The 25,979-nt window shown below is 44.8% G+C and overlaps 1 protein-coding gene across 1 annotated transcript in view; it reads right to left on the reverse strand.

Annotated features, from left to right (window-relative positions):
* The window catches only part of MAPKBP1 (mitogen-activated protein kinase binding protein 1), a 986,444-nt gene that overhangs the window by 204,126 nt on the left and 756,339 nt on the right, over positions 1 to 25,979 (reverse strand). Inside the window, exon 21 of the mRNA XM_078662278.1 lies at positions 12,784 to 12,906. Coding sequence (XP_078518404.1) covers positions 12,784 to 12,906 — 123 coding nt within the window. The remainder of the gene's footprint in view (positions 1 to 12,783; positions 12,907 to 25,979) is intronic.

The following is a 25,979-nucleotide window of genomic DNA, read 5'->3' on the forward strand; positions in this document are numbered from 1 at the left end:
TAGTTATGCTTATTTAGTTGATCACTTTAGGGTAGAACAGAACCCGGCTAGTGATCATAACCCCCTCACACTATCAATGAGTACAGTGATACCAAGGATAATGCCTCTAGAACAACCAACAACATATAATCATAATCAAGGGGTTAGAATAAAATGGGATAAGATCAATCCCAAGAAAATGGAGGAACGGATCCTTGAAGTTAATTCATTAGAAACAATGACATGCCTAACAGCCGCTTCTGATCCAGAGAAGATAGTGCACAGTTTTGAGGCCCTTTGTAAGAGTGTGGCCACAAATCTACTTAAACCAGTTAAGACAGGTGTCACTAAAGATAAGAAATGGTTTAATGGGGAATGTTCCAAAGCACAAACAGTGCTGAGGACAGCTCTCCATATGGTACCCCGGGATAAAGAAATGGTTAGGAATGCAAGGCAAATGTATAGAAAAGCAGTTGAAAAGAGAAAAATAGAACTAATGGTGAAGGCCTGGGATGATTTGGAAAAAGCCAGTGACCTGCGAGATAGTAGGTTGTTTTGGGAAGTCATAAACCGCCCACTTTTTATCAGTGAAGAGAGGTCTATGATATCGCATGTAACCGGGGAGGTTTGGGAGACCCACTACTCAAAAATATTTCACCAGAAGGGTATTTTAATAGAAAATGATTGTGAGGATAACGTTCCTTTAAATGTTGAATCTGCACGGCAGCTTAGCCTATCGCTTTCCCTGGAAGAAGTGGAGGAGGCTTTAAGAAAAGGTATTGCTTTGAAGGCCCCAGGGCCTGATGCCATACCATTGGACTTGTTTAAAAATAATCCTCAACGTTGGGCACCCCTCCTGCTAAATGTTTTTAAAGCAACTATTGTGGGACGCATCCCATCATCATGGAAAGAGGCGGTAATCGTTCCCATCTTCAAGAAGGGAGAAAAAGATGACCCCCGTTGCTATAGGCTGATCTCCCTAATAGATGCCTCCTGTAAACTATTGGGGAGAGTAATATTGGCGCGATTGGAAACATGGGCGGATGTATATGGCATTATTGTGGACTCTCAATACGGCTTTAGGAGAGGCAGGGGGACCACAGAACAGTGCCTAAATTTAGCAATGATTATGGGTAAGTACATGAAGGCCAGGGGTGTTTCAATACATTTGGCCTTCATGGACTTATCCAGTGCTTTTGATACTGTTTGCAGGGGAAAGCTCTGGACATTAATGGAGTCTATGGGGTTCGAGGAGCCATTGGTCACCCTGTTACGTAGATTGCATGCTGCAACTTCTGTTGCTGTATGATATGGCCCAGGTGGTGAAAAAACTGGGAATATTGCCTCATCTGAAGGCGTCTGCCAGGGCTGTATCATGGCACCTTTTTTGTTTTTAATTTACACAAATGGTTTGGAACAGTTTTTATTGCAAAAATGTTTAGATTTTCCCAAGATAAACGGCAAATATGTACTGCTGCCGTCACATGCGGATGATACGGATTTGATGAATCTAACTGCTTACAGCATGCAGAAAAGTCTGAATGCCTTTAATGAATTCATGTTGGGCCTAGATCTCGGGGTCAATTTTAATAAATCATACGCTATGGCTTGTGGCCCAGGCAGAATTAAGACCTGTAAATATACTGTGGACAATATGGTCATTGAAAAAGTCACACATTTTAATTACTTAGGAAATCTTTTTAATAGAACATTGAATTGGGATGAATTGATAAACACCCGGATCCAAACAACATCTAGATCTGTAGAGGCCCTTTTTCGTTTTGCGAATAAACTGGGGCAAAAACCAATAGGGGATTTGATGACCCTGTACAAATCAAAGTGTGTGTCTGTGGCGAGCAGGGGTATGGGGGTGCCATAAAAGCGAAAAGATCCAAATCATAGAGAATACATTTTTAAAGAGCTTATTATCAATCCCCAACAGCTCTTCAAATGTTTTCTGCCATACAGAGGTGGGATTGCAACTTGTGAAGGACAGAATTCATGTGTCCCCTTTAATACTCTGGGGAAAAATATGGACCTCTGAGGATTTGTTATTCTCAAAAGAAATTTTAAAGGATTGCATGAATCTCGACAAGGCCATGTCGATCCCCTGGTTACACTATGTAAAGGAAACTTTTTATGGCTAGAAAGTTTTTCTGATGATCCGTTCTCTATTAATTTGAACATGAAGAAGGTCATGAAGAATGCTTATTGTACTGTTGAAGGATCGCATAGGCAAGAAATATTAACATCTAATCAAGCGGTCATATTACAACAACAGTTTTATTTGACTTTTCCCACCCACACACAATGGCGTTTCTATTTGACTAGATTTCGGTTACAAATATTGCACTTTTTGGCAGCTTTTCCGAAACAAGGGGAGTGGTGTGAGAGACTTCCCCCCCCCTTGTCCATGTAATAATACAGCCCAACAATGTACAGTGCATTTTGTTCTCTTCTGTCCACTTTATAAAGTCCCAAGAGCCGTTTTATCAAAGCCCTTTTGAAGGATATTAGACCGTGTACATATATGGAAGGTTTCGAGTATCCGAGATCATTATCTTTTGTGGTTATATGTAGCTCTCTGCTTAGCTTTATTAGATCTGCACTTTAGATTAGGAATCGCTATGAATTATGAACTTTTTATTGATTTTAGGTCTTTTTAAATATGATATTTTGTATATTGTGAATGCACTGCACTTTAAGCGACCACGGGAGCTCTATGTGAAAGATTATAACTAGTACCATTCAACGTCCCACCCCATTAATGTATATATTTTTTAGTGTTTATTGTACGTGAATTTTGGAACCCTGTATATGATCTGTGAAATACCGCTTGTGATTGAATGCATGATACTTGTTATTTTAACACCTTCGCTGCGACGGCTATTCCGCCGCAGAGCTAAGGGGGCGGGGGGGCCACGCGGCGCACCCATGCTGGTGACGGAACCGCTCAGTCACCAGCCTCGGTTGAGCTGTGCTGATGACGGAGCGGTTCCGTCATGGCCCTGCCCACTCAATAGAACGCGCCGCGCAGGCACGTCGGGCGGGTCATGACGGAACCGCTCAGTCATCAGCACAGCGCAGCGCAGCTGATGACGGAGCGGTTCTGTCATCAGCACGGAAAAGGTTAATAGTATACTTTTATGATTCTTTTCTGAATCGAATAAAGTTATTTGAAATGAAATGTGTATTGCTTTGTATAAACATGCAGAATAATGATGTATAAAAAAAATACAACACTTGAAAACCAGAGTTTATCTAATGCATCTTTATTCTACATATACATACTTTTATGCATCTATACCTTCCATGTACTTGAATCTATAGATTTATTACATTTCTCCTAAAAAAGCATATCTAATGCACTACCCTATTTTTCACCCTTTATCTCTATCAATATCTTTAACCTACATATACTTACTTCCTTTATGCATCTATATACCTTCCATGAATTTATGGATCTATATATTTATTACTTTTTTCTAATTCAGCATATGCAATGCACTACCCTATTTCTCACCATAAACCTCTCCCAATATATCTTCTACCTCAACTCTGACTCATCTCAAACCTCTTTCTACTACTCATTCCAATGCCCTACTCGATTTCTCACCCTATACCTCTATCAATATATCCTCTACATCCACTCGCTCATTCATCTCATACCACTACTAGGATCCCCAAAATAACTTTGTAGACTCTCCCCTACTCTACCTCTCCTTGCATCATCTGACACTTTTACTATACAGATCCCCCAAAAACAAGCCTTTCTGAACTCTTCCCCCCTCCCCGACTCTTCCCCTCCAAATCCTTTTTACTCATCACAAGCCTGCTACGACCTCCAAAACAAACACACAAAAAGTCTAAATCCATCACTCCATCCCTGCCCTATCCTTTTCATTCAAAGTAAGACTAAAATGTCCACTTCTTAAATTTCATATTCCACTATACTAATGCAACAAATCCTTTATGGGGTCCGGAGTGGCATGCTACTCGCCAAAATGATGCTTCAACACCTCATCAGGGGTAACAAGCGCTATACAGAGGCAAACCTTTTTCCTTCTTCTATCCCTCCGTTATCCTCGTCAATCCAAATAAATGACTAATATCCACCACTCAAATTACTTTAATATTTCACTATACTAATTCAACACTTATTCTTTATGGGTTCCGGAGTAGGGTGCTTTGAGGCCTAGTCAGGGGTAGTAAGCGCTATATACATGCAATTACAAGAAAACAATTTACTTACCTGTAACTTTGGTTCTCCAGTATTGGTAGCTTTCATAGATTCCCATGGCTTGTATCATTCCCCATAGTCGGATTGGGAGTCTCAGTAAATAAAAAATACCATAGCAGTAGGTACAAAAGAGAAAGAAAGGCCTAATCTCATTTTGTAGCATATCCACCTCTTTTTGTAAAAGAGACCAAAATAAAGCAACAACCAATCAGACTAGTCACACCCCATAGAACCTTCCTGAGAGAGCCTCAGAGTCTCAGATTTTCGTAGCCGTTGTGTAACAGTATAACAGAATATGCTGAAGGCTAAGATTTCCGAGGGGAGGAGGGTGGGCGCATGGGAATCTATGGAAGTTACCAATACTGGAGAACCAAAGTTACAGGTAAGTAACTTGTTTTCTTATTCCAGTATTGGAACTTTCATAGATTCCCATTGCTTGTATCAGAATAGCTAACAGTTAGAAAAAACACACATTTTGTGTAATAAGCCATAGAATAATATTGTGTGTATATCATCATAAGAGATACAAGTTACCAACAGCAGTCAGTAATCATCATCAGATACAAAATGTGCGAAACCAATAATAGGAAGGAGGGTTAGAAAGGAAAGCTCACCGCTCACTGGAAGAGATTCCTCCGAACTGCCTGTCCCACTGCAGCATCACTCCGCGTAGAAGAGTCCAAGCAGTAATGTCTCATGAAAGTTGGGGCACTGCTCCATGTAGCGGCCCTGAAAATGTCTTTGATTGGCACTCCAGTGAAAAGAGCAGCAGAAGATGAAACTGATCTGGTCGAGTGTGCCTGGCCCCCCCTTCTAGGGGCTTACCAGCCGCTTGGTGACAGTAGTCCATCACGCTGGCAATCCATTGTGCAACCCCTTGCTTCAAAAGGGGGGGGGGGGAACCTTTGCGAGGTGCACTGAAAGCAACAAAGTTGAGTAGATCTCCTGAAGTCCTTGATGCGTTGGAGATAACATTTTAAACATCTTTGAATATCCAAAGAATATATTGACCTCTCCGCTGGAGTTGCCAGTCGAGGGAAAAAAGATTTCAGGATGACCGGTTCATTTAAATGACAATCCGAAGGGACTTTTGGGATGAATTTTGGATTTGTCCTCAGGATGAGAGTGTCTTTTTTTAAACTGTAAAAACGGATCCTTAATAGTGAGAGCCTGAAGTTCACCAACCCTCCTGGCTGATGTTAAAGTGAGAAGGAGGGCCACCTTCCATGAGAGAAACTTAAGGTCCACCCTATGAATTGGCTCAAAAGGAGGTTTAATGAGTTGAGCAAGCACCAAGTTAAGCTACCACATGGGTGGCGGAGGTCTATCTTGAGGGAAAACTCTAAAAAGTCATTTTAAAAACTGTTTCACCATTCTTGCAGACCAGAGGGAAGGGCCAGAAGATGTTCGTCTGAATCTAGAGATAGCTGCCAGGTGCACCTTGTTAGAAGAATGGGCGAGCCCTGATTTGGCCAGAGTCAAAATGTATGGCAAAATCTGATGAGGAGCAGAAGAAAAAGGATGAATGTTCTCTTGGCAGCACCACAGGCAGAAACGTTTCCATTTCGAATGATAGATCTTATTCGTACGTGGTACGCGAGCCTGAGCTAGCACTTCTCTACATTCTTGAGGGATATTCAAGCTCTGACATTCTCTGTGCTCAGGAGCCACGCTATCAACTGAAACGAGCTCGGGTCCGGATGTACCACTTGGCCCTGGGACATCAGCAATAGAGAGGGAATTGGACGCAGGTGAAGTGGATGATCCTGGGAGAATAGGAGAAGTTCCGTAACCCAAAACTGGCGGTGCCACGCCGGTGTCACCAGAAACATTCTGCAGGGTTCTGCTTTGAGCTTCCTGAGAAGTCTTGGGATTAGCGGAATTGAAGGAAAGGCGTGAAACAAAGGCGCCTTACCAGGCCATCGAAAGCGCATTCCTCAAGGATCCCTGATGGCATTCCCTGCTTGCGTAGAATCGGCATTTCCTGTTCTCTGGAGTGGCAAACAGGTCTATGGACGGTGTGCCCCAAACATTGAAAACTCACTCCAGAGTGCGCTGGTCTAATTTTCACTCGTGACTCACAAATTTGAGACGACTCAGCATATCTGCTGTCGAGTTGAGGACACCTGGAATATGTTCCGCCGAAAGCGAGATTTGGTGATGGATAACCCACTCCCAAATCTCCTGGGCTTCCTTAGACAGCAGACGAGACCTTGTTCCACCCTGCTTGTTCACATAATGCATGGCAGTTGTGTTGTCCGTACGGACCAGGACAGTGGATTTCCAGATTCTCGAAAGGAAAGCCTGTAAAGCTAGACAAATCGCCTTGAGCATCAGTAGGTTGATGTGGAGAAGGCATTGCTCGGGCCGCCAGCGGCCTCTCACTTGAAGTTCTTGCAAGAACGCTCCCCAGCCTTCTAGAGAGGTGTCTGCGGTAAGTATCAGAGGAGCTGGAGTGACTGTGAAGGTGAGACCTTGAGAGATATTGTCTCTGACCATCCACCAGCCAGCCACCTCTTTCATAAAAGGAGTGATGACTACTTTGTCATCGAAAAAGCCTTCTATTTGGCGCCACTGCAAGTCCAATTGCTCTTGGAGCGGGCGCATTTGTAGCCTGCAATGCAGAATTAAGGGAATACAAGATGAGATTGATCCTAGAAGAGATTATCAAAGGCGAACAGGGTAGAGACAGTCTTGTTTGTAATCGACGGGCAGAGGTGATCAGTTTTTGCTGTCTTTCCTCTGATGGGAAAGCTTTGCAACATTTTGTGTCCAGAATAGCCCCCAGAAACTTGGCTGACCTGGAAGGACAGAGGATGACTTTTCCTTGTTGAGTTGAAGTCCCAGATAACTGAAGAGTTGAATGCAACTTTCGACTGCTTCTGATGCTGCCGGAGAAGACGGTGATTTCACCAACCAGTCATCCAGGTAAGGAGAAACCTCTAGCGTTTGATTTCTGAGAAACGCTGTGACTGTGGCTAAGACCTTTGTGAATATCCGTGGCACGGATCGGAGTCCGAAAGGCAGGACCTTGAATTGGGAGTGGCTCTTGGCTACTGTACAGCGTAAAAACTTCCTGTGGGCAGGGTGGCTGGGAACATGGAAGTATGCGTCCTCGAGATCCAGGGTGGCCATGTAATCCCCTGGATTGAGGAGCCGCAAAATGTCCTGTAGGGATACCATACGAAACAAGAGTTTTATGAGATAGGTGTTGAGCTCCCTCAGGTCTAAAATTGGGTGCCACTTTTCTACGCTCTAGAGCCCGGAATAGAATCCTTTGCCTCATTGAGACAGAGGTACTGGCTCCATCACTCCTTTGAGAAGTAGTTGGTGAGCTTTTAGACGTAGAGCGTGCAGATGTTTGGAATCGGTGGCGCGAGGGGCTCTAGAGGGTGGATGGTGTTGAAACTCCAGTGTATGGCCAAACCGGATGATATTGAGGACCCACCGGTTTGATGCTATGAGTTGCCAGTTGTGGAAGCATTGTGATATCCTGCCCCTCACTGGTGTCCCTTGGGGCGAAGGAACAGTAGATTGAGCTGGGAAGCCGCTATTGGAGCTTCGAGGAATCTCTCCCCTGGCACCCTTGTCGTCCTCTAGAAGGTTGGTGAGAGAAAGACGACGACTGGCCCGGACGTTAAGAATACTGGGGACTGTAAGAGTGAGAAGGCTGCGAATCAGAGGAATAGCCCTGCTGCTGGTATCCACCCCTGTATGAAGAAAAACCTCTTCCTCTCGCTCCACGGAAAGGCACTTTGCTGTATCGCAAAGTCCCAAGGGACTTCGCAGTCACCGTGTCCTTTTTTATATCATGCAGCGCATCGTCCACATGCTTCCCAAAAAGCACCTCCCCATTGAACGGAAGAACCAGGATTTTATTTGGGACTTCTGGGCGAAACCGGCTGGCTGACCAGACAAGCAGGGCTATCCTCTGGAGCCTTGCACTTCTATTCCAGTCGAGGAAGAACAGGCATGACAGTTGCTGGAGATTTCATAACTTTTATCCACTCATTCTAGACATGGCCCACAATTGGGATAGAACGGACAGACATTTTATAAGGTTCTTTGAAATCATAAAGAAAACATTAAGATTGTACTGATGGAATGGGAAGATCAAAACGTTTGGAAGCTCTTTCCATTAAGTTGTGAAAACCTCCAATATCTGCTGGAGGAGAATCCGCTGGATCCAGAGATGGAGAAGCGGGATCCAGAATAACGTAATCATCCCATTCCCTATCTGGATCTGGGACTGAGACTGTGCCCTGGTCATCATCCGATGAGTCATCTTGAACTGTGACCACATTTTGTGTTGAGATTCCATTTGCTCTGGAACCGTAGCTTGGGGAAGCGGAGGAGCAACTGGACCAGAAGATTGAGCAGGGGGTGGAGGAGATGACACTTGCACTGACTGTTGGCCGGAAGACTGAGTTGGAAATCTCTTCCTGTAATCCAACAGCATGAATTGGAGATCAGCAATGACCGAAGAAGGCATTTCAACCATGCCCTATTGCGACTGTTCCCGAGACCTAGATTGCGGCAGATATTGCTGTTGCTCCATAAAATAGTCCTCAGAGTCCGAGTCCTGATATTTTACACGTAACTGGGATGGGCTATATGCATCCCCGTAAGCACCGTCATCATCTTCTGAAAACTCCTCCTCCAAAAGGAGCGCCCGAGGCAGTGGTGTCACTCTCTGAGGAGATGTAATTTTCGGGGTAATTTGGTGTCTTCTTATTGGAATTGCCACTTTTTGAATCGTCAACGAGGTTGTTGACTGAGTCACCGTCTACGAAGATTGGACCGTCGATGACAAAAGGGCGATCGTAGACGGGACCGGTGTCGAGACAGTCATCAGTACCACACTAGAAGCTGTAGAAGTCGTTGGGTACACCATCATCGTCGTCATCCTCATCGATGTTGAGGTAGTCATCATAAGCATCGACGACATAGTAACAGGTACCTCAGGTTGCAGCGTCGACGGAGGCAATGGAGACGAAGTTCTCGTCGACGAGCCTGTCGACAGAGCCAAAGTCGACGCCCGTTGAATTTTTTATGCTGTCGTCAATGGACCGGATGTTGTAGTCTTACGGATTTTCTTCTCAGCTTTCCCCTCAGGTGGGACAGAAGCCGGCTTTTTGAACAGTTTCTCAGAAGGTGGAGGTGAAAACGAAGGACCCTGGCTCATTTTCTTAACCAATTGTACCTCAGAAACCAGTCCTTCCCTCTCCGTTACACCTCGGTGAGGAGATTTGATGGGACTACGCCTGTCAGACCTATCAGAGGTGTTTTGTAAGGCTTTGGCAAGGGGTCAGAAGAAGTTGAAGGTGAAGACATACCCCGTTTTTGAGACCTCCTCGAAGATGTCGCAGAGGAGGCATCACGGTCACTTGAAACAGGGTCTTTCCGTGACTTTAACTTTTGCAGCCAGGTGAGTAGACGTCCCTCACGGTCTCTCAATGTCTTTGAAGAGAAGGTTCGACAGATCTTGCAGTCAGTAGCCTTGTGGTAAGGGTACAAACAATAAATACAGTCTTTGTTTGCCCTCCACATAAAGCCTCTTTTTGAACAGGTGGCACAGGCTTTGAATAAAGCCTTCTTCTCCTTGTCAGACATCCTGAAGAATGAAAGTTGAAGAGTAACAGTTGAAACACTGAAGTTGAAGAGAAATCTGAGCAGAGCTCAGTGCAGACTCCCTTGCACAACGTGTGGTAAACAATCTGAGGCTCTTAGGAAGGTTCTATGGGGTGAGGCTAATCTGATTGGTTGTTATTTTTGGTCTCTTTTACAAAAACAGGTTGATATGCTACAAAATGAGATGAGGCCAAGGCCTTTCTTTCTCTTTTGTACCTACTGCTTTGGTATTTTTTATTTACCGAGACTTCCATTCCGACGACGGGGAATGATGCAAGCTATGGGAATCTATGAAAATTCCGATACTGGAGTAATACAATACATACTATGATTCTTTTCCTCTTAGGGGCCACTGCATTACAATTCTGTTTAGGTATTTAGCTGACAGGTATTGAGATTCCATGCACAAACTAAACATTGAAGCACATACTTGCTGGCCATCTCTTATACCTTTATTTACATGTCAGATCTGGGGTACGACTTTTGAATTTGACCAATATTTTGTTCAACAAAATCTTCTTCCTGAAGTCTATATATTCCTTGCTGGACTTGAGACAACGGGCCTGGTTTGAGCCACAAACCTCACGTTTGTGGGGTTTGAAGGCATAGGTTAAACATTGGCAGCACCATGCTCATACCAGTCAGTGGCACTGTGTCAGGAGTCAGAGGAAGCCAAACATCTGGGCCCCAGAGTCTAGTGTGGGACTTGATTGTTAAGAGAAAAGGCCTGTTGCGCTCCCCATCAAAGAACAGAAGCCAGACTGAGGGGCGTTGGGGAATTCCTCTAGGAAAAGTCTTATATTGGGCCAGGCATGGAGGAGAGCTGAGAGCAAGGTACCTCTTTTTCAGCCTTGGCATTGTACCACAGTTCCTGGTCAGGATGATAGGATTGCAGCTGATTACACAACGTCTGATTTATTGCTCCACTACTACCCAGGCACAATCCTTTTACTACATTAACCCCTTGACCGCGGCAGTAATTCCGCCGTGGCGGGGGGGGGGGGGTCAGTTGTTCCGCCACGGCCCCGCCCTCTCATCAATTCAGCCGCACAGGTGCAGAATTGATGCAGCGTGGGCGGAGCGGCCACAGCGTGACGGAACCACTCCGTCATTAGCACAGCGCGCCCGTGTCTCATGACGGAGTGGTTCCGTCACGAGCACGGAATAGGTTAATCATACAAGGTTTTTTAAATCACTATGGATGGTTCAATCTGGAATTTATTTACATGGAACGTCTGTGGTGCAAATGGAGTGATGATTTCAGAACGCAAGTGTGCAGATTGCAATGCCCAGAACTAGATAATGTCTTGAGAAAAAAAAGTTTGTAAAGTGGCATAGGTCTATCTCAATGAAATGAACGGAGAGCCACAACATTAAGTTACTGACTTCTATCCCAGAGATGAATGGCTTTCAGTTTTTTTTTTAAGTATGTCAGACAAGGAAAGAGTACAAGAGCAGCGATAAACACAGAACAGTTTAATGGCAGCAGTTACTCATGGGAGGGCTCAGTATCACAAACTATCAGGGAGTAGAGAGAAAAAGGGATGAGTAAAACCTACACGGAAGCCACAATAGTATCAATGTGCTGTGTCCAAACAGGATACTTTCTTAGGGTCACGTTGAAAGTGTGCATAATACTCTGAGGCCTGTCATCGAACACACATTTTGGCTCTCTGATCCCCGAAACCCTGCCAAGCAATCTCAGTGGCCAGAATTCACACCGCTTTCTTTCTGGCCATGCAGCCTGCTCGACAGCACAGGTCAGCATTTAGTAAATGGCAAGGCCCAATAGTGTGAAATTCAGGACCAGTAGAGCTCTAACAAGAATCTGCATTCTACTACAGGGCAGGCACAACCCAGCCAGGACCACATGTCCAAGTCACAGTGAATGGGGCACCAAATGTACTCAACCAAACATGACAAAACAACTACTTAAACTTAAAATTTGGACTGCAAAAAAACATTGAGTACAAACAATACAGCAAGTTCTGAATTAGCAACCCAACTGTTGAAAACACATTAATAGACGTTAACAAGAGGTTTTAAATGATGTTAAAACGTCTGCATCCATTGCCAACCTATATGAATGAAAACCTATATTCCAACACAATGTAATCTTTCTTCTATGAACTTCAATCAAAAGTAAGCCTTGCCTTCAATGCCCTACTTCCAAGAAACAATATTTTAAAACAGACCGGTGACAACATTTTTGGGTGATCCAAGTGGACTTAAAGCGTGTACCCAATGTGAATTAGGAGTCCCAAAACTGCAGTTCGAATTTATATTATGATAGCCATGATTTATATTATAATAGCCATGTCAGTCATGTTTCTGATGCGGTACATGGTAGCATACTCCAAGATAATCAATAAAATAGTTCAGTGGGTTAATGCACCTGCTGTATCAAGGTACACTCAGTAATCTCAAATGTGGACTTTTGCTCACACGCAGATGTCAATAAAATGGGCACACAATTTGGGTACTGGTAGCGCCAGTCAGGTGTGCAATTTACCCAATATTAAAATGAATATCTAAGCTATCCTCGAGTCATATCTCCTTATTGGATACCTCTATTTTTTGCTAAGACGGTTCACCAGCAGCACTCCAGGCTATGTCAAATACCACACGCTCAGATTGAAAACATTATTTCACGCAGTTAAGTTCAGATAAATGCCCACAAAAAGAAATGCAAAATTACCAATGCACACTCAAAACCGATCACCAATATTTTTGCAATATCGTGTATTTCTGTATCCAAAAATAAAAAAATGTAAACTCCAAAGGCCAGTTTTCTTTGTGGATAAAAAAAAATCCAAAGTCGGCATGTCTCTACTGATCATTTTAGCGTTCCAAAGATGAAATTAGACAGCATCACACAGAATGACCATCTACTCCGATGTCTGTACCTGCTATTTGCTATTTCTACTCGTTACCTGGTCCCAGTAGTCTTGTGTGCTGGCGATTTCTCTGTAAGTTTCACTCTCTGCTTCATCTCAGCCCATCGATGGCGCATTTTGATGGTCATCTCCGAGCTCAATCGCCAGACAAAGATACAGCTGGAATAGAGATTAGAGAAGGTTTGTGAAGTAATTGCAGACAATGGTCATTTTTTTTGTTTGTAAAGCTTTTATTCGACATTTTTGCCATAAAGCCAACACATATAAAGTACATATTAACATAATTCTTAAAAGCAAAAACAAGGTTACATATATTATAAAAATGCAAGTTGGACAAATATACAATCCCCAGACCAAACAAGACATTCATAGTTCATACTAATTTATGTACAATCAAAGTGCAACGCATTGCATTTTCACCTTTGCATTGTGTTATCACCTTAAGGAGTTATACAGACCTACTATAAAAACAGCTATATACAATCTATAAATAATTAAAAAGCCAGTATTTAAAAATAAACTTTGTATCTATGTTTTAAGACCATGCTTTTTTCTTATCAAGCAGATACTATAAAGGAATCTACTGACTCCAAAGGTTATCAGGCGAGTAGACAAAGATCTAAGTAGTCTTTCTGCCTCTTTATATGAACGTATGCCCAAGTTTTTACAAAGGGGTTTGATCCATTTTGTACGCTGAAATCTATACAATGGGCAAAAAAAAAAGGATATGGGCTTCGTCCTCCTTTTGATTTAGATCACATAGTTTACAATGTGAATCATGCCTATTAGAATTAGGCTTTCCCCACCTACAGATATTAGCATTTATTTGTAGGACCCCATACCTATATTGGAGAAACATGGTTTTATCATCTTCGGGGTCCAGCAGAGGGTCGCCTTAGGTATACTGAGGGTGCCGAGCGTTGAGGGCGGTGTGCCGATTACGCCTCCACCCCCCTCCTGTGACCCATGGTGTGCATTTATCACACTATCAAAGTGCAGAAACCGTAAAATCGGAAGCCTCCTAAACCAGGAGTTATTAGAAAGACAGTTTTTCTTTCTAATTTTTTGCACTTTTTCATTAATTATTTTCACTTTCACGTCCCTAGGTTAGGGTGGACCTTAGCGAGTCCATGCCGCCAGGGTTTATTCACACAAAGTCCTGAAGAATGCCAGGTAAATTCACACCGTTTCGTGGCTGAAACATGTCGACTGACTTAAGGAAACTACCACTTGAATAATTGTGGACGCATTTCCGACACATCATTTTATTGATAAGTCCTTAGTGATCCTAATAAAATTGTTTTGATACACTACAGACTGATTTTAAACCTCACATCACTCACTTAATATTCTTTGCACATCACTGTCCTTACCCACTACCCGCTCCGCAGTAGTTCTGGCGTTGCAGCACACAGAGGGGATGCTAGATTCCCTCTGTGGGGCCCGATGATGAAGCATGTCATCACTAGGTGGTGAGTGAGGGCTTTCTTTCAAAAAAACGCCTTAAGTGAAGTCGTTCCTTGCTCCATATTGATGGTCTCCTATCCTTCCTTGGAATACTCTTGTTTTGTTTATGAGAGAAACATGGTTTTAGCCAGTGGTGGTTCTACCTCGTCCATGAATTCCTCAAATATGGGAGTATCCTTAAATTCCAAAAACTTGTTTGTTAGTGAACCAGTGGCACGTTCATAAATATTAGTATTCATATAGTACCAGAAAGCAAGTTTTAATTGATTTTTACAATTTGGTTGCATAGAAGTTGGGTTTTTCCAAAAGTGTGTAAGGCCTAATTTGGTAAGCCATACAGATATATGTCTCAGCCACTTAATGGAGTTATATGTATCTAATTCCATAACTTCCATCAGACCCATTCTATAGTCTGCAAGTTCCGGGGTAGACCATAATCTTACCCAATAAATCAGTGGCCTCAGCCAGCACAGATAGTCTGTGCGTTTTAGGTTAATGTCCAAAAAAACTGGAATTAAGGGTGTTCTTTTTGGCAACCTTAACAGACGCCTACAGAACACATTTTCCTCTAATTGAAATGTTTGGTTTGAGTAAGGCCCCCAAATCTCGGCACCATATAGGGCCGCAGATTGAGCTTTAGCTTTATACACTTCAATCGCAGGTGTTATTGCTTTTGAAGTACACCCTCCATGAATTTTTAATATAGGAAGGGAGTTGTGCTTTAATATCAATCTACTTTTTTCAAGCTGGTTTAGCCAAGACAATTTATTATCAAACCTAATACCTAGATAATCAAAGTATTCTACGTACTCCAGTTTAGTATTATTTAGAACCAAATTTTTCCTAAAAGATTTTGGGGGATTAACAGCCATGTATTTAGTTTTAGTTGAGTTTATTTCTAGCCCCTTATTTTTACAATAACTATCGAATTGATTTACTAGATTTTGTAGTCCTTTAGGTGTTTGGGATATTAGAATGGTGTCATCTGCAAAGAGCAGCGCTGTAATTACTTCATTACATAATTTAGGGGAATCATGGTTACATTGTGCCAGGTAGGGGGGGGATGTCATTTACAAATAAGGAAAAAAGGGTCGGGGCCAGCACGCACCCTTGCCTTACCCCCCGTCTAACTGGAATTGCTTGGGTGAGTTCACCATTTCTTCCCCATCTTATTTTTGCAAAATTATCAGTATGAAGTTTTATGAGGTTAGACAGCAGTTCATCCGGGACACCCATGTTCCTTAAAGTATTCCATAACAAAGGACGAGGGACAAGATCAAACGCCGAGCGTAGATCCATAAATGCTACATATATACTGCACTTCTTTATTTGGACATATTTCCAACAAATACACATAAACCTGTGTACCTGATCTACAGTACTTGTCTTAATTCTAAAGCCTGCTTGATATTTTGAGAGGATCTTAGTTTCCTCTACCCAATCTAAAAGACGATTTAAAATATGTCTGGCAAAATTTTTTTGTAAAATATCTATTAAACTTATCGGTCTGTAATTACCGGGATTATAACGGTCTCCTTTTTTGTAGATAGTGACTATTTCCGCCCCCTTCCAAGATTCCGGGATTGGAGTACCAAGCAAAATAGAATTGCATAAAAAGTTAATGTAGGGGCACCATATTTCGATATCATGGGTAAACAGATCACCTGGTAATTTGTCGGGACCTGGCGCCTTACCTGCCTTGATTGCCTTTATTGCACACAATGTCTCTTCAATAGTAAATTTTTCCGAGTTAAAATAAGACGGATGAAAACCAGTGCAAATGTCATCTGGGGGCACCTCAGTTGCATCATATAATTTAGAAAAATGATCATACCAGATTTTTTCATCTAAAAAGAAGTCTCTGTTGGAGCTCCCCGATTTATTGCTTTTAGATATCAGGCTCCAAAAGGTACATTGATCATGTTTCCTAGCAGCATTCAAGAGATCTTCCCAAATTGAGTCATCCCACTCTTTTTTCACTTTTGAAAGAAGATTTTTATATTCAATTCTACACTCTCTCACCCTCTTCTGATTTTTCGATTTTACGGCTTGGATTAAATTACCTTTGGCTAGACGACACTGTTTGTTGTACCACGGTGTCTCCAGTTCCAATTGCCGTTTTATATTGCCTTTGCTAGTATTGCAAGTTTTACTCAAAAGGGGGATTAAATCCTCTACTAAACGATAGTGCATATTGAGGACTTCGTGGGAACCCATTGGCAGATCTTTGTGTGAGGAAACGGTATTATAGAAAGTGTTATAAATACCTATAAGTATGTCCTCCTTTGCCAGGATGTATGGCCATTTTATGGCTTTCCTGTTATTTGTAACCTCAACCTCTCCCACATCATTATTTAGTTCCAATCCACTATCTAATGGGCGGAATGGTTTAGAGAGTAACCCTACCTGAAGAGGGAAATGATCACTTTCTGGTCTGTTCACTACAGAAAAGGTCAGCAACAAATGCCACAAATTAATAGAGATCAATACAAAGTCAATAAGTGATTTCGAATTACCTTTACTATAAGTATAGTTGGATGGCTTATCTGGATCCAATCTGCCATTGCAAGCCCTTAAATTATGAGATACCGACAGCTCATAAATCTGCATGACTGCCACTGAGCTTTTAACTGCTTTTACACTATCTAGACAGGGTATGTCATGGGCCCTATCCTCATTTTCTAATAAGTTTTCTAAACCCAGGACAGGCTCAAATTGGCAGTTAAAATCCCCACCTATTATTGTATTGAAATTCTGCTCTAAGGTGCTCAGGTACGAATTTAAGTGTTCCACAACCAACGATTCCTTTTTCCTTGGATTTGGTCTGTTGTAAATATTTATCAAATAGATATCCCCAGAATCCTTCGTAGTGATTTTCACCCCGAGCAAGTCTTTTGAATCAATATTACAGGGTGATACGACAACATTCAGACATACTTTTATCCAGATTAACAAACCTCCTGACGGTCTACCTCTTACAGACGCTATTGCCCCACAATAAAATGCTTTATATCCAAGTCTGTGCACCATGTTAATTGCCCATGTCTCTTGTAGAAGAATGATATCATACTCTTCCATAAAGGTGCTCCAGTTCCTATCACACAGATTTCTAGACAGCCCTGCGATGTTCCATGACAAGATTTTTATATCACGATTCAAATTGCATAATGTTAAGGTACTTGGGCAAGTATTATCCACACTAGGTGTATCTAATAGTACCCCTTCATTTGAATAATTCGGGCACTCATGGGGAGATGTAGAATCCTGCAGCTCGTCAAGTACCACTAGCGATCTATCTATAACATGTGCATGGTTACTATTCATTATATCCCTCCCCTGGTGGTCCTCAAGGGGACTAATGGGCAAAGCACTACCCTGTACACTTCCGGGGATATCAGATATAGGAAGCATGGCAGTTAATTTTTCACAATGGTTCTCTGTATAATTTTTAATCAACTTGGGTAATGACCCATCTAATCCACCTTTTCCTTCTTGTCAATTTCCCCACCATGACCAATTTGTATCCCCATCCATATTCCCTGGAAACATTCTTCCTACTGGGGTTGGAGGGTCAAAGAATGAATACCTGTTATTTATCAGGCCTGACCGAGGTAGATCTCTTGGGTCTTGGGGTCGCTGCATTGGGTAAAAATAACTGAGATCGCAGGTACCAATTCCCAAGTGACTTTCTCTTTGTTTCTGGCCATATACCAGCTGAGCAACAGAAGGGTCCTTAAAATTGACCAAAATACAATCCCCTACTATGTCTTTCGGCCTAGTGCCTAACCAGTTAATACTTCTAACCTGGATAACCTGACAGTTTACAGCATATGGCAGGGGTCTGTTTTCTCTAAGCCAGTATAGAGTCTTGTTCTTCAGCTCCTCATAAGACTCCCTTTTATTAGGTTTCAAGGGAGGGACCCCAGTTAGAACAACTACATATGGTTGGCATCCCGGTGGAAGATGCGCATTTGGTTTTTTTTTCGATACTAATTTGTCTCTATTATGATTAGCTGCTTGTACATTATTGTCTGAGCCACAATAGGTAGAACAAGTAGGTGGTTCAATCCCATTGCCTGATTTTGATGGTACCAGAGTTTGAGTAGTAGTATTTATATTCACCAAATTTACTTTTCGTGGTGCAGGTTTCGGGGGAACAGTCGGTTGTGTTCCTCCAATTATTTGGTGTACCTCGACAGACTCAGATTGACTTCCCCTTGAGACACTATTTGATTCATTCTGATCTGTCGCATTATCTTTTCTAGATCGTCGGGGTTGGTGCATTAGAGTTGGTGCTGTGGGACTTGTTTCCGCCCTTGTAGTATCTCCTCCAATCTTAGAGTGTAATTTTACCAGGGATTTCACTGCAAAAAAATTGTCCAGTGAGGTTTGTTCAAATTTATCTAATCGCTCTGATAGGTCATTCAGTTTTACAATAACTGGTGAGAGCAAAGTTGTCATGAGCTTGTGAATCTGGTCAAGTAACGGGTTCACAACAGGTGCATTCTTTGAACAATTTGTGGGTTCCAAGATCTGCATTTGGTCGAGTGTAACATTATGGTCATCCCCCGCTTGTGGGTTGCTTGTTTCTAACCTAATGTTCGTAGTTTCCGGCTCTATAGATTTACAGTAGGAGCCTCCAATCATGTAGTTCCTACGAATTCTCTTGAGTGTTTTTAGTCTATAAGCTTTTCTCGGGGTAACCACTCTCTTCCTTTTCGTAACAACTCGTCTTGCTTTTGGCAACGTGGGTGAGAGATCTAACCCTGGGGGTGCATCATGTACCAAAATTACAGGTAGTGCCGGTGGATCAGTGTAGGAAGGTTGATCCCCGACTATGGTTGCCCCCAACTTTTTGCCTGGTGTTTTGCTGGTTTTCTGACTTAGTTGACCTGGGGCCCTGCTATTCAGGACCCCAGGCCTACTGCTCTCTCTGTAAAATGGATTCCATGTACCTTAGGTACATATCTAATTGGATACTGAGTCACCTTATCAGTCCCTGTACAGTGTACCTTAGGTACCCAGGGCATAGGTGTACCCAGGGCCTACCAGGGGCTGCAGCATGTATTATGCCACCCCTGGCTGGCCATCCAAATCTGACACAACTGGCTGCACGACAGCTGGGGCAAGGTGGTGTAATCACCCTTTGCTTTAGATATAGTATACCTATATCTAACCCTAAAAATGGACACACAGATCTCCTATCAGTCACTCCTATGGCAGGCCTTAACAATCCTGAAGGCAGAGTGCTTGGAATCGTGTGAGATGGTGCTCTGGCATGAGCTGAGCCTGTCTGCGGCTTTCGGGATCCATCCCTTAGCCGTTTCCATGATATCGCATACCATATACTCTTAAGTGCATTATAATCCTCGCGGTTATGTGCCAACTCTGGTATCGCTTTATCAAAACATGTCGAGTAAGGTGTCATACGAATTGGAATACTAACCCCTCGCCAATTCTGGCGACGGGGTTAGCATTCCACCCTTCTAGAGGGACACGACATGTATGTAACCCCTAACCCCGGTTAAAGTCAGACAGAGCCTTAGCATCCACAAAATGGATGCTGCCACCGAGACACAAGTCTGCCCTCCTGCTGCTGGGAGTCCTCCCAGAGCAGGAGATAAGGACAAAGGGTTTCCTGCCAGGGGCGGTGCCAGCACCGTCCCAGACAGGGTTTTGTGTATTGTAGGTAGGCAGGGCTTTAGAGGAAGGTGACTGCACGTGGCACCCCGGTGCTCACTGTGCATAGGCTGGCTGGAACCAGTTCCAGGGTCACTCCAGACCCTGTGCTGGGGAAAAGCCCGCCAAGGAAGTGGGTGTAACCACCCCCCTCCTAGTCCCACCCATAGGGCAGGACTTAGTCGCGTGCCAGCCCCCTTTTACAGGATAAAGGTAGAGACTGGCCCCCTTCCAAATCAGATCATCTTTGAATCCTGAAACTACTTTCTGCGAAAGGAACTCAAGACTTCTTCCTAAGATTTCTCCCTTGTGACTAAGGAGTAGTCACCCTGCATCCGCAGGCACCATCTAAGAACACTGCGGTCTGCTGCAAGTCCTTCCTCCGGAATCCGACTGCCCAGCTCGACGAGAACCGGCTTCCCTGGCACCTCTGACCTCTACCCACCTCTACAGCCCAGCTGAGAACCGTGGGTGCGACGAGACCTCAAGGGACCGGCCATCTGCAAGACAGCACGACTTCTTTCCAGCAAGCCCGCCGAGTGAATTCCTGGTGAGTGCTTTGGGGTCCGAGAAGCCCCGACTCTGAGCAGCTCCAGCTCCGAAGTGCAGCCCCCCAGCATCTCCACGATCTGCGTGGGGCCCTTCTGCTTTCCGCTGCTCACCGCGTTGTTTGGCTACTAGCCCGTTGGCTTGTGGCCTTCCTGACGACGCCCGACGACATTTCTGCTGCTAATCTGGTTGCTCCAGACTGGCCCTTGCTCCCTTCCAGAAGAGGAGCACCCCGGACCCTCCTGGTCCACTCAAGACGCCATTTTGAGTCCACCGCGTGGGCTTGAATTAGCCAAGGCTTGTTGCCCACTCCTGGGTAACTTCGACGCCGACGACTTCATCCTTCGTGGGACAGCTCGCACCTCCATCCTGGTCGCCGACAACGCCTCCTGGTCCGAGAGACTGCAGAGCCCAGCAGCGCCCACTCACCTGACTGCGGTGACTTCGCCCGGTGCCATCCTGGTGCCCACTTAATCACTGGCTAGTGATTCAAGAACTTGGTCCCCTCTGCTTTCAGGTTTTCTTCTTCCTTGATCCAGGCTTGGATCCATCGAACTTTTCTTCACTGGTCGCCTGCCAGCAACTTCTTCCTTCCAGGCTCCTGGTCCGGCAACGAGATCCCCGACGTCTTTTCAGACCTATGCAGCTGCAGCCCCTGGGCTAGGTAACTTCGGCACTCCGGTGTCCCAGCATAGCCTCACTATCCAAGGGTCAGGATCCACTGTCGTTTTCTCCCTACCAGGTCGGGTTCGCCCGTGAACACTAACTTTGTGAATTCTAGCTTCCATAGACTTTGTCCCGCATCCCGCGTGAGAGTGCACACTCTGCACCCGAGTCCCCTGGGCCTCCTAGTAGTAATCTAACGATTCCCTAGTCCAGTCCTAGCGATTCCAAAGCCTATTAGAACTGTTACTTACCTGCTAGTAATTCGCATTCCACTTTTAGCGTATATGGTTTTTCGTGCCCCTCGGGCATTGGTGTAACGTGCTAACTTAAAAGTATTTTCGTAAGAGTTTTGTTGTGTGCTTAGCTCCCTGTCTCATAAAGAGCCAGGGTAGTCTTGTTATAAATAAATACACTGTTTATTTTCATAACAACTTGTGTGGTGTCCTTTCACTGGGTGTTCAAGGGGTAATGTGATGGTAAAACAGCTGGCTTAACACGCCCTCTAGAGTCTTAGCCTTAGACTGCTCGTATCCATGCTACTAGGATAGCTGGTCTATAAGGTTGACTTACAACCAATCATCAATAAGGGTTGTTTGGACTGATATATAGTGATCACTAGAATAGTGAGCACTGCACATCAGGCCAACTTCTCACATTGGTGGCAGCGGTTGGGATTTGAGCTTGCTGTTGTTTTACCACACATATCCTAAGAATATCTTGTGAAAGATCACATAAGTACTAAAGGTACATATAACTTAGCTTAGAATACTCTGAGTTCTACTGAACCAGCTGTTGTAGCTCCTAGGGCCTAGCACACCCTAAACTACAACTCTAGCAAGGGATCAGTAGGCAAACATATAGTGTAGGTAAGTGCACCACTTACACCTCACTAGAAAAGCATGTCGACTCAGGGGGACTCTACTGAGACTCCCCTGGTCAGTGTTGACCCTCCACAGGTCACTTCAAGATATGCAGCTCTCAGTTTCCATGAGATGAGACAGATCTGTGTCTCCAGAAAACTGAAGCAGGGGTCTAACCCCACCACTTCCTTTCTGATAGGTCTCTTAGAGACATATGATGCCAGAAAGCTTTCTCAGTTACATGAGAACATGCCAGCCTTAGAGGGAACCTCTGGGGATCCAGATCTCCACAACACTGATTCAGCAGTTGAGGAGGAGGATCAGGAGGTACTCTCTGGGGATGAGGTAGACAAGGGTCTTGAGGTAGTCAGAAGGCTAACTAGGACCAACTTAGACTTACTTGGGCTAGGATCTGGGGGACCCCCAGTACTAACCCGAAGTGGGCCTAACCTTGGAGTTAGGAGAGACAGATCTCTTTCTAGGGACTCCAATAGATCTCTGCACTCTAATGCCTCTTCTCAGGGGAGAAGGAATCCTCCACAGAGGAGATTTACTTCCCCTCAGAGAAAAGAGCATGAGGCTAGGATGAGACAAGCTGAACTGAGGATTGAGAGGGAAGAAATTGCCCTGGCCAAAGAGAAGCTTGCCCTGGCAAGAGAGCAGCAGATGAGTGGGCTAGCTCCCACTGGTGGCAGCAATCTCCCAAGAGATAGAGAGAAGGGTTTAGATACTAAACACCTGACTAAAATAGTGCCCCCCTTTAAGCAAGGGGATGACATCCAGAAATGGATGGCTGCTTTGGAGAGGGCCTGCACTGTGCAGGGCATTCCCCAGAGTCAGTGGGCAGCTATACTGTGGCTCTCCTTTGATGGCAAAGGTAGAGATAAGCTCCTCACTACTAGAGTTGAGGATGCTAACAATTACCAGGTCCTGAAAAATGCACTGGTTGATGGGTTTGGTTTAACCACTGAGCAGTACAGGTTGCTGTTCAGAGACACCCAGAAAACTCAGTCTCAGGACTGGTCTGACTTTGTTGATTGTGCCACTAAGGCTTTGGAAGGCTGGCTACTGGGTAGCAAGGTTACTGACTTCACAGGATTGTATAATCTTATTATGAGAGAGCAAGTCTTAAATAATTGTCAGAACCAGTTATTACACCAGCACCTGGTAGACTCTGATCTGACCTCTCCACAAGAATTGGGTAAGAGGGCAGACAAATGGGTCAGAACCAGGATTAGGCCCAAGAACCAAGGTGGTGACCAGAAAAAGGAATCAACCAAGCCTCAAGAGAAGGGTGGGAATAAATCTCCAGATCAAACCACATCAGGGCCCCAAAAATCCTCTGAGGGGGGTGGGTCCCAGAATCCTTCCAATAACCAGAAGAAACCTTATTGTTATCCCTGTAAACAGGTGGGTCATTTAAAAACTGACAGCAGTTGCCCAAAGAATAACAATAAGGAAAACATACCCCCAAGTAACATTCCCAAACCTCCTGTTACTACTAGTAGTAATCCCCCAGGTGGTGGGAGTGCCCCCAAGAATTTGGGTGCATTTACTTTGGGAGTTCCTGGGGACTCTGGCCTAACCAGGTCCCCAAACTTAGATACTCTTGTCTGTGAGACTGGCATGGGGTTTGCCAACTTCACAACTTGTCCCAACACTTTGGGCAAGTACAGACAGGAGCCCCTCATCAATGGTATAAAAGTTGAGGCCTATAGAGATACAGGGGCTAGCATCACTATGGTGACTGAGAGTCTAGTCCCCTCCAGGCAACTTTTACCTGGTGCCACATACCAGGTAACCAATATTGATGGAGTACAGAGAGATCATCCCATGGCAGTGGTCAATCTCAGCTGGGGAGGTGTCACTGGCCACAAGAGAGTGGCAGTGTCACCAAACTTGCCTGTTGATTGCCTACTGGGGAATGATTTAGAGCTCTCAGCCTGGGCTGAAGTAGAGCAAGAAACCCATTCTAAAATGGTGAACATCCATGGTAAGGGTAGTGGGGCAGTGGTAGCCACAGCCCCAGTCCAAGATATCCTCCCTGACCAGGTCAGGAGGGTTGTGCCAGTCACAACCCAATCTCAGACAACTTCCTTCCCAGAACAGGTTGTCAAGGCTGTGATGGTCACAGCCCACACCCAAACTGAGCCCCCTCCTGAAAAGGTTGGGAGAGTTGTGATGGCCACAGCTCAAACTCAGACAGATGACAGTGTTGTGAAGCCTGAAACTATGGATCACTCCACTCAGACAGAGAGTATTGAGGAGGAAGAGAAATCTCCCTCCCACCAGACTTTAGGAAAGGATCAGCCTCCTCAGGGAACTGATCTGACCCCTTGTGAAGAAACTGCCACAGAGGTAGTCAGGCCTAGCCTGGCAGAACCCCTGATGCCAGTGGACCCTTCCAAGGTGGGACCCAGTCTGGAGCAGGTAACCTGCCCCTCTCTACCCTGCCTCAGTCAGCCCAGGGCTGTAGAGGTCAGGAAGGCCAGTGTTGGACCCCAAGGGGCCCCCTGTCCAAAAGAATTTCCCAATCAGCAGATTAAGGGCACTGAAGCTAGTAGTCCTAGCCAAGTGAAAATAAGACACACTCCTGAGGGATCCCCCTTAAAATCAGTTAGGGACCTCCCACAGATGGACACTGTTGGGCACAGCCAAACTTGGGACCTGAGGGCCCCAGACCTGACCTGTCCCTCCAGTAAGCCAAACAGAGGGACCCAACCTCCAGCTGTAGGTAGCCAGAGGTTGACCCTGAGAGCCCAAAACAACTCAGTCTTGGAAAGGAAGGCCTCTATGGTGGATGATGATTGGAGGAAGCTGAGCCCAAAGTTAGTGGAGTCTCACTTCAGTACTCCATTTCAGCACCAGCCTTTTTCTTTGACAAAACACACCACAGGTAGAGATTCCCTATGGTGGAGACCCTCAGACACCCTTGGGGTGAGGGGTTGCTTAGTGGACCATGACATAGGGGGTAACCATGCCAGTGCTGGTACTTCCTTAAATGGCCACTTAGGCAATATAGGCTTACCTGGACAAGGATAGCCTTATCTCCTTTCGTTTGGGGGGGGGGGGGTTATGTAGGAAGGTTGATCCCTGACTATGGTTGCCCCCAACTTTTTGCCTGGTGTTTTGCTGGTTTTCTGACTTAGTTGACCTGGGGCCCTGCTATTCAGGACCCCAGGCCTACTGCTCTCTCTGTAAAATGGATTCCATGTACCTTAGGTACATATCTAATTGGATACTGAGTCACCTTATCAGTCCCTGTACAGTGTACCTTAGGTACCCAGGGCATAGGTGTACCCAGGGCCTACCAGGGGCTGCAGCATGTATTATGCCACCCCTGGCTGGCCATCCAAATCTGACACAACTGGCTGCACGACAGCTGGGGCAAGGTGGTGTAATCACCCTTTGCTTTAGATATAGTATACCTATATCTAACCCTAAAAATGGACACACAGATCTCCTATCAGTCACTCCTATGGCAGGCCTTAACAATCCTGAAGGCAGAGTGCTTGGAATCGTGTGAGATGGTGCTCTGGCATGAGCTGAGCCTGTCTGCGGCTTTCGGGATCCATCCCTTAGCCGTTTCCATGATATCGCATACCATATACTCTTAAGTGCATTATAATCCTCGCGGTTATGTGCCAACTCTGGTATCGCTTTATCAAAACATGTCGAGTAAGGTGTCATACGAATTGGAATACTAACCCCTCGCCAATTCTGGCGACGGGGTTAGCATTCCACCCTTCTAGAGGGACACGACATGTATGTAACCCCTAACCCCGGTTAAAGTCAGACAGAGCCTTAGCATCCACAAAATGGATGCTGCCACCGAGACACAAGTCTGCCCTCCTGCTGCTGGGAGTCCTCCCAGAGCAGGAGATAAGGACAAAGGGTTTCCTGCCAGGGGCGGTGCCAGCACCGTCCCAGACAGGGTTTTGTGTATTGTAGGTAGGCAGGGCTTTAGAGGAAGGTGACTGCACGTGGCACCCCGGTGCTCACTGTGCATAG

This window comes from Lissotriton helveticus, chromosome 9, assembly GCF_964261635.1.
Source record: "Lissotriton helveticus chromosome 9, aLisHel1.1, whole genome shotgun sequence".
NCBI lineage: Eukaryota > Metazoa > Chordata > Amphibia > Caudata > Salamandridae > Lissotriton > Lissotriton helveticus.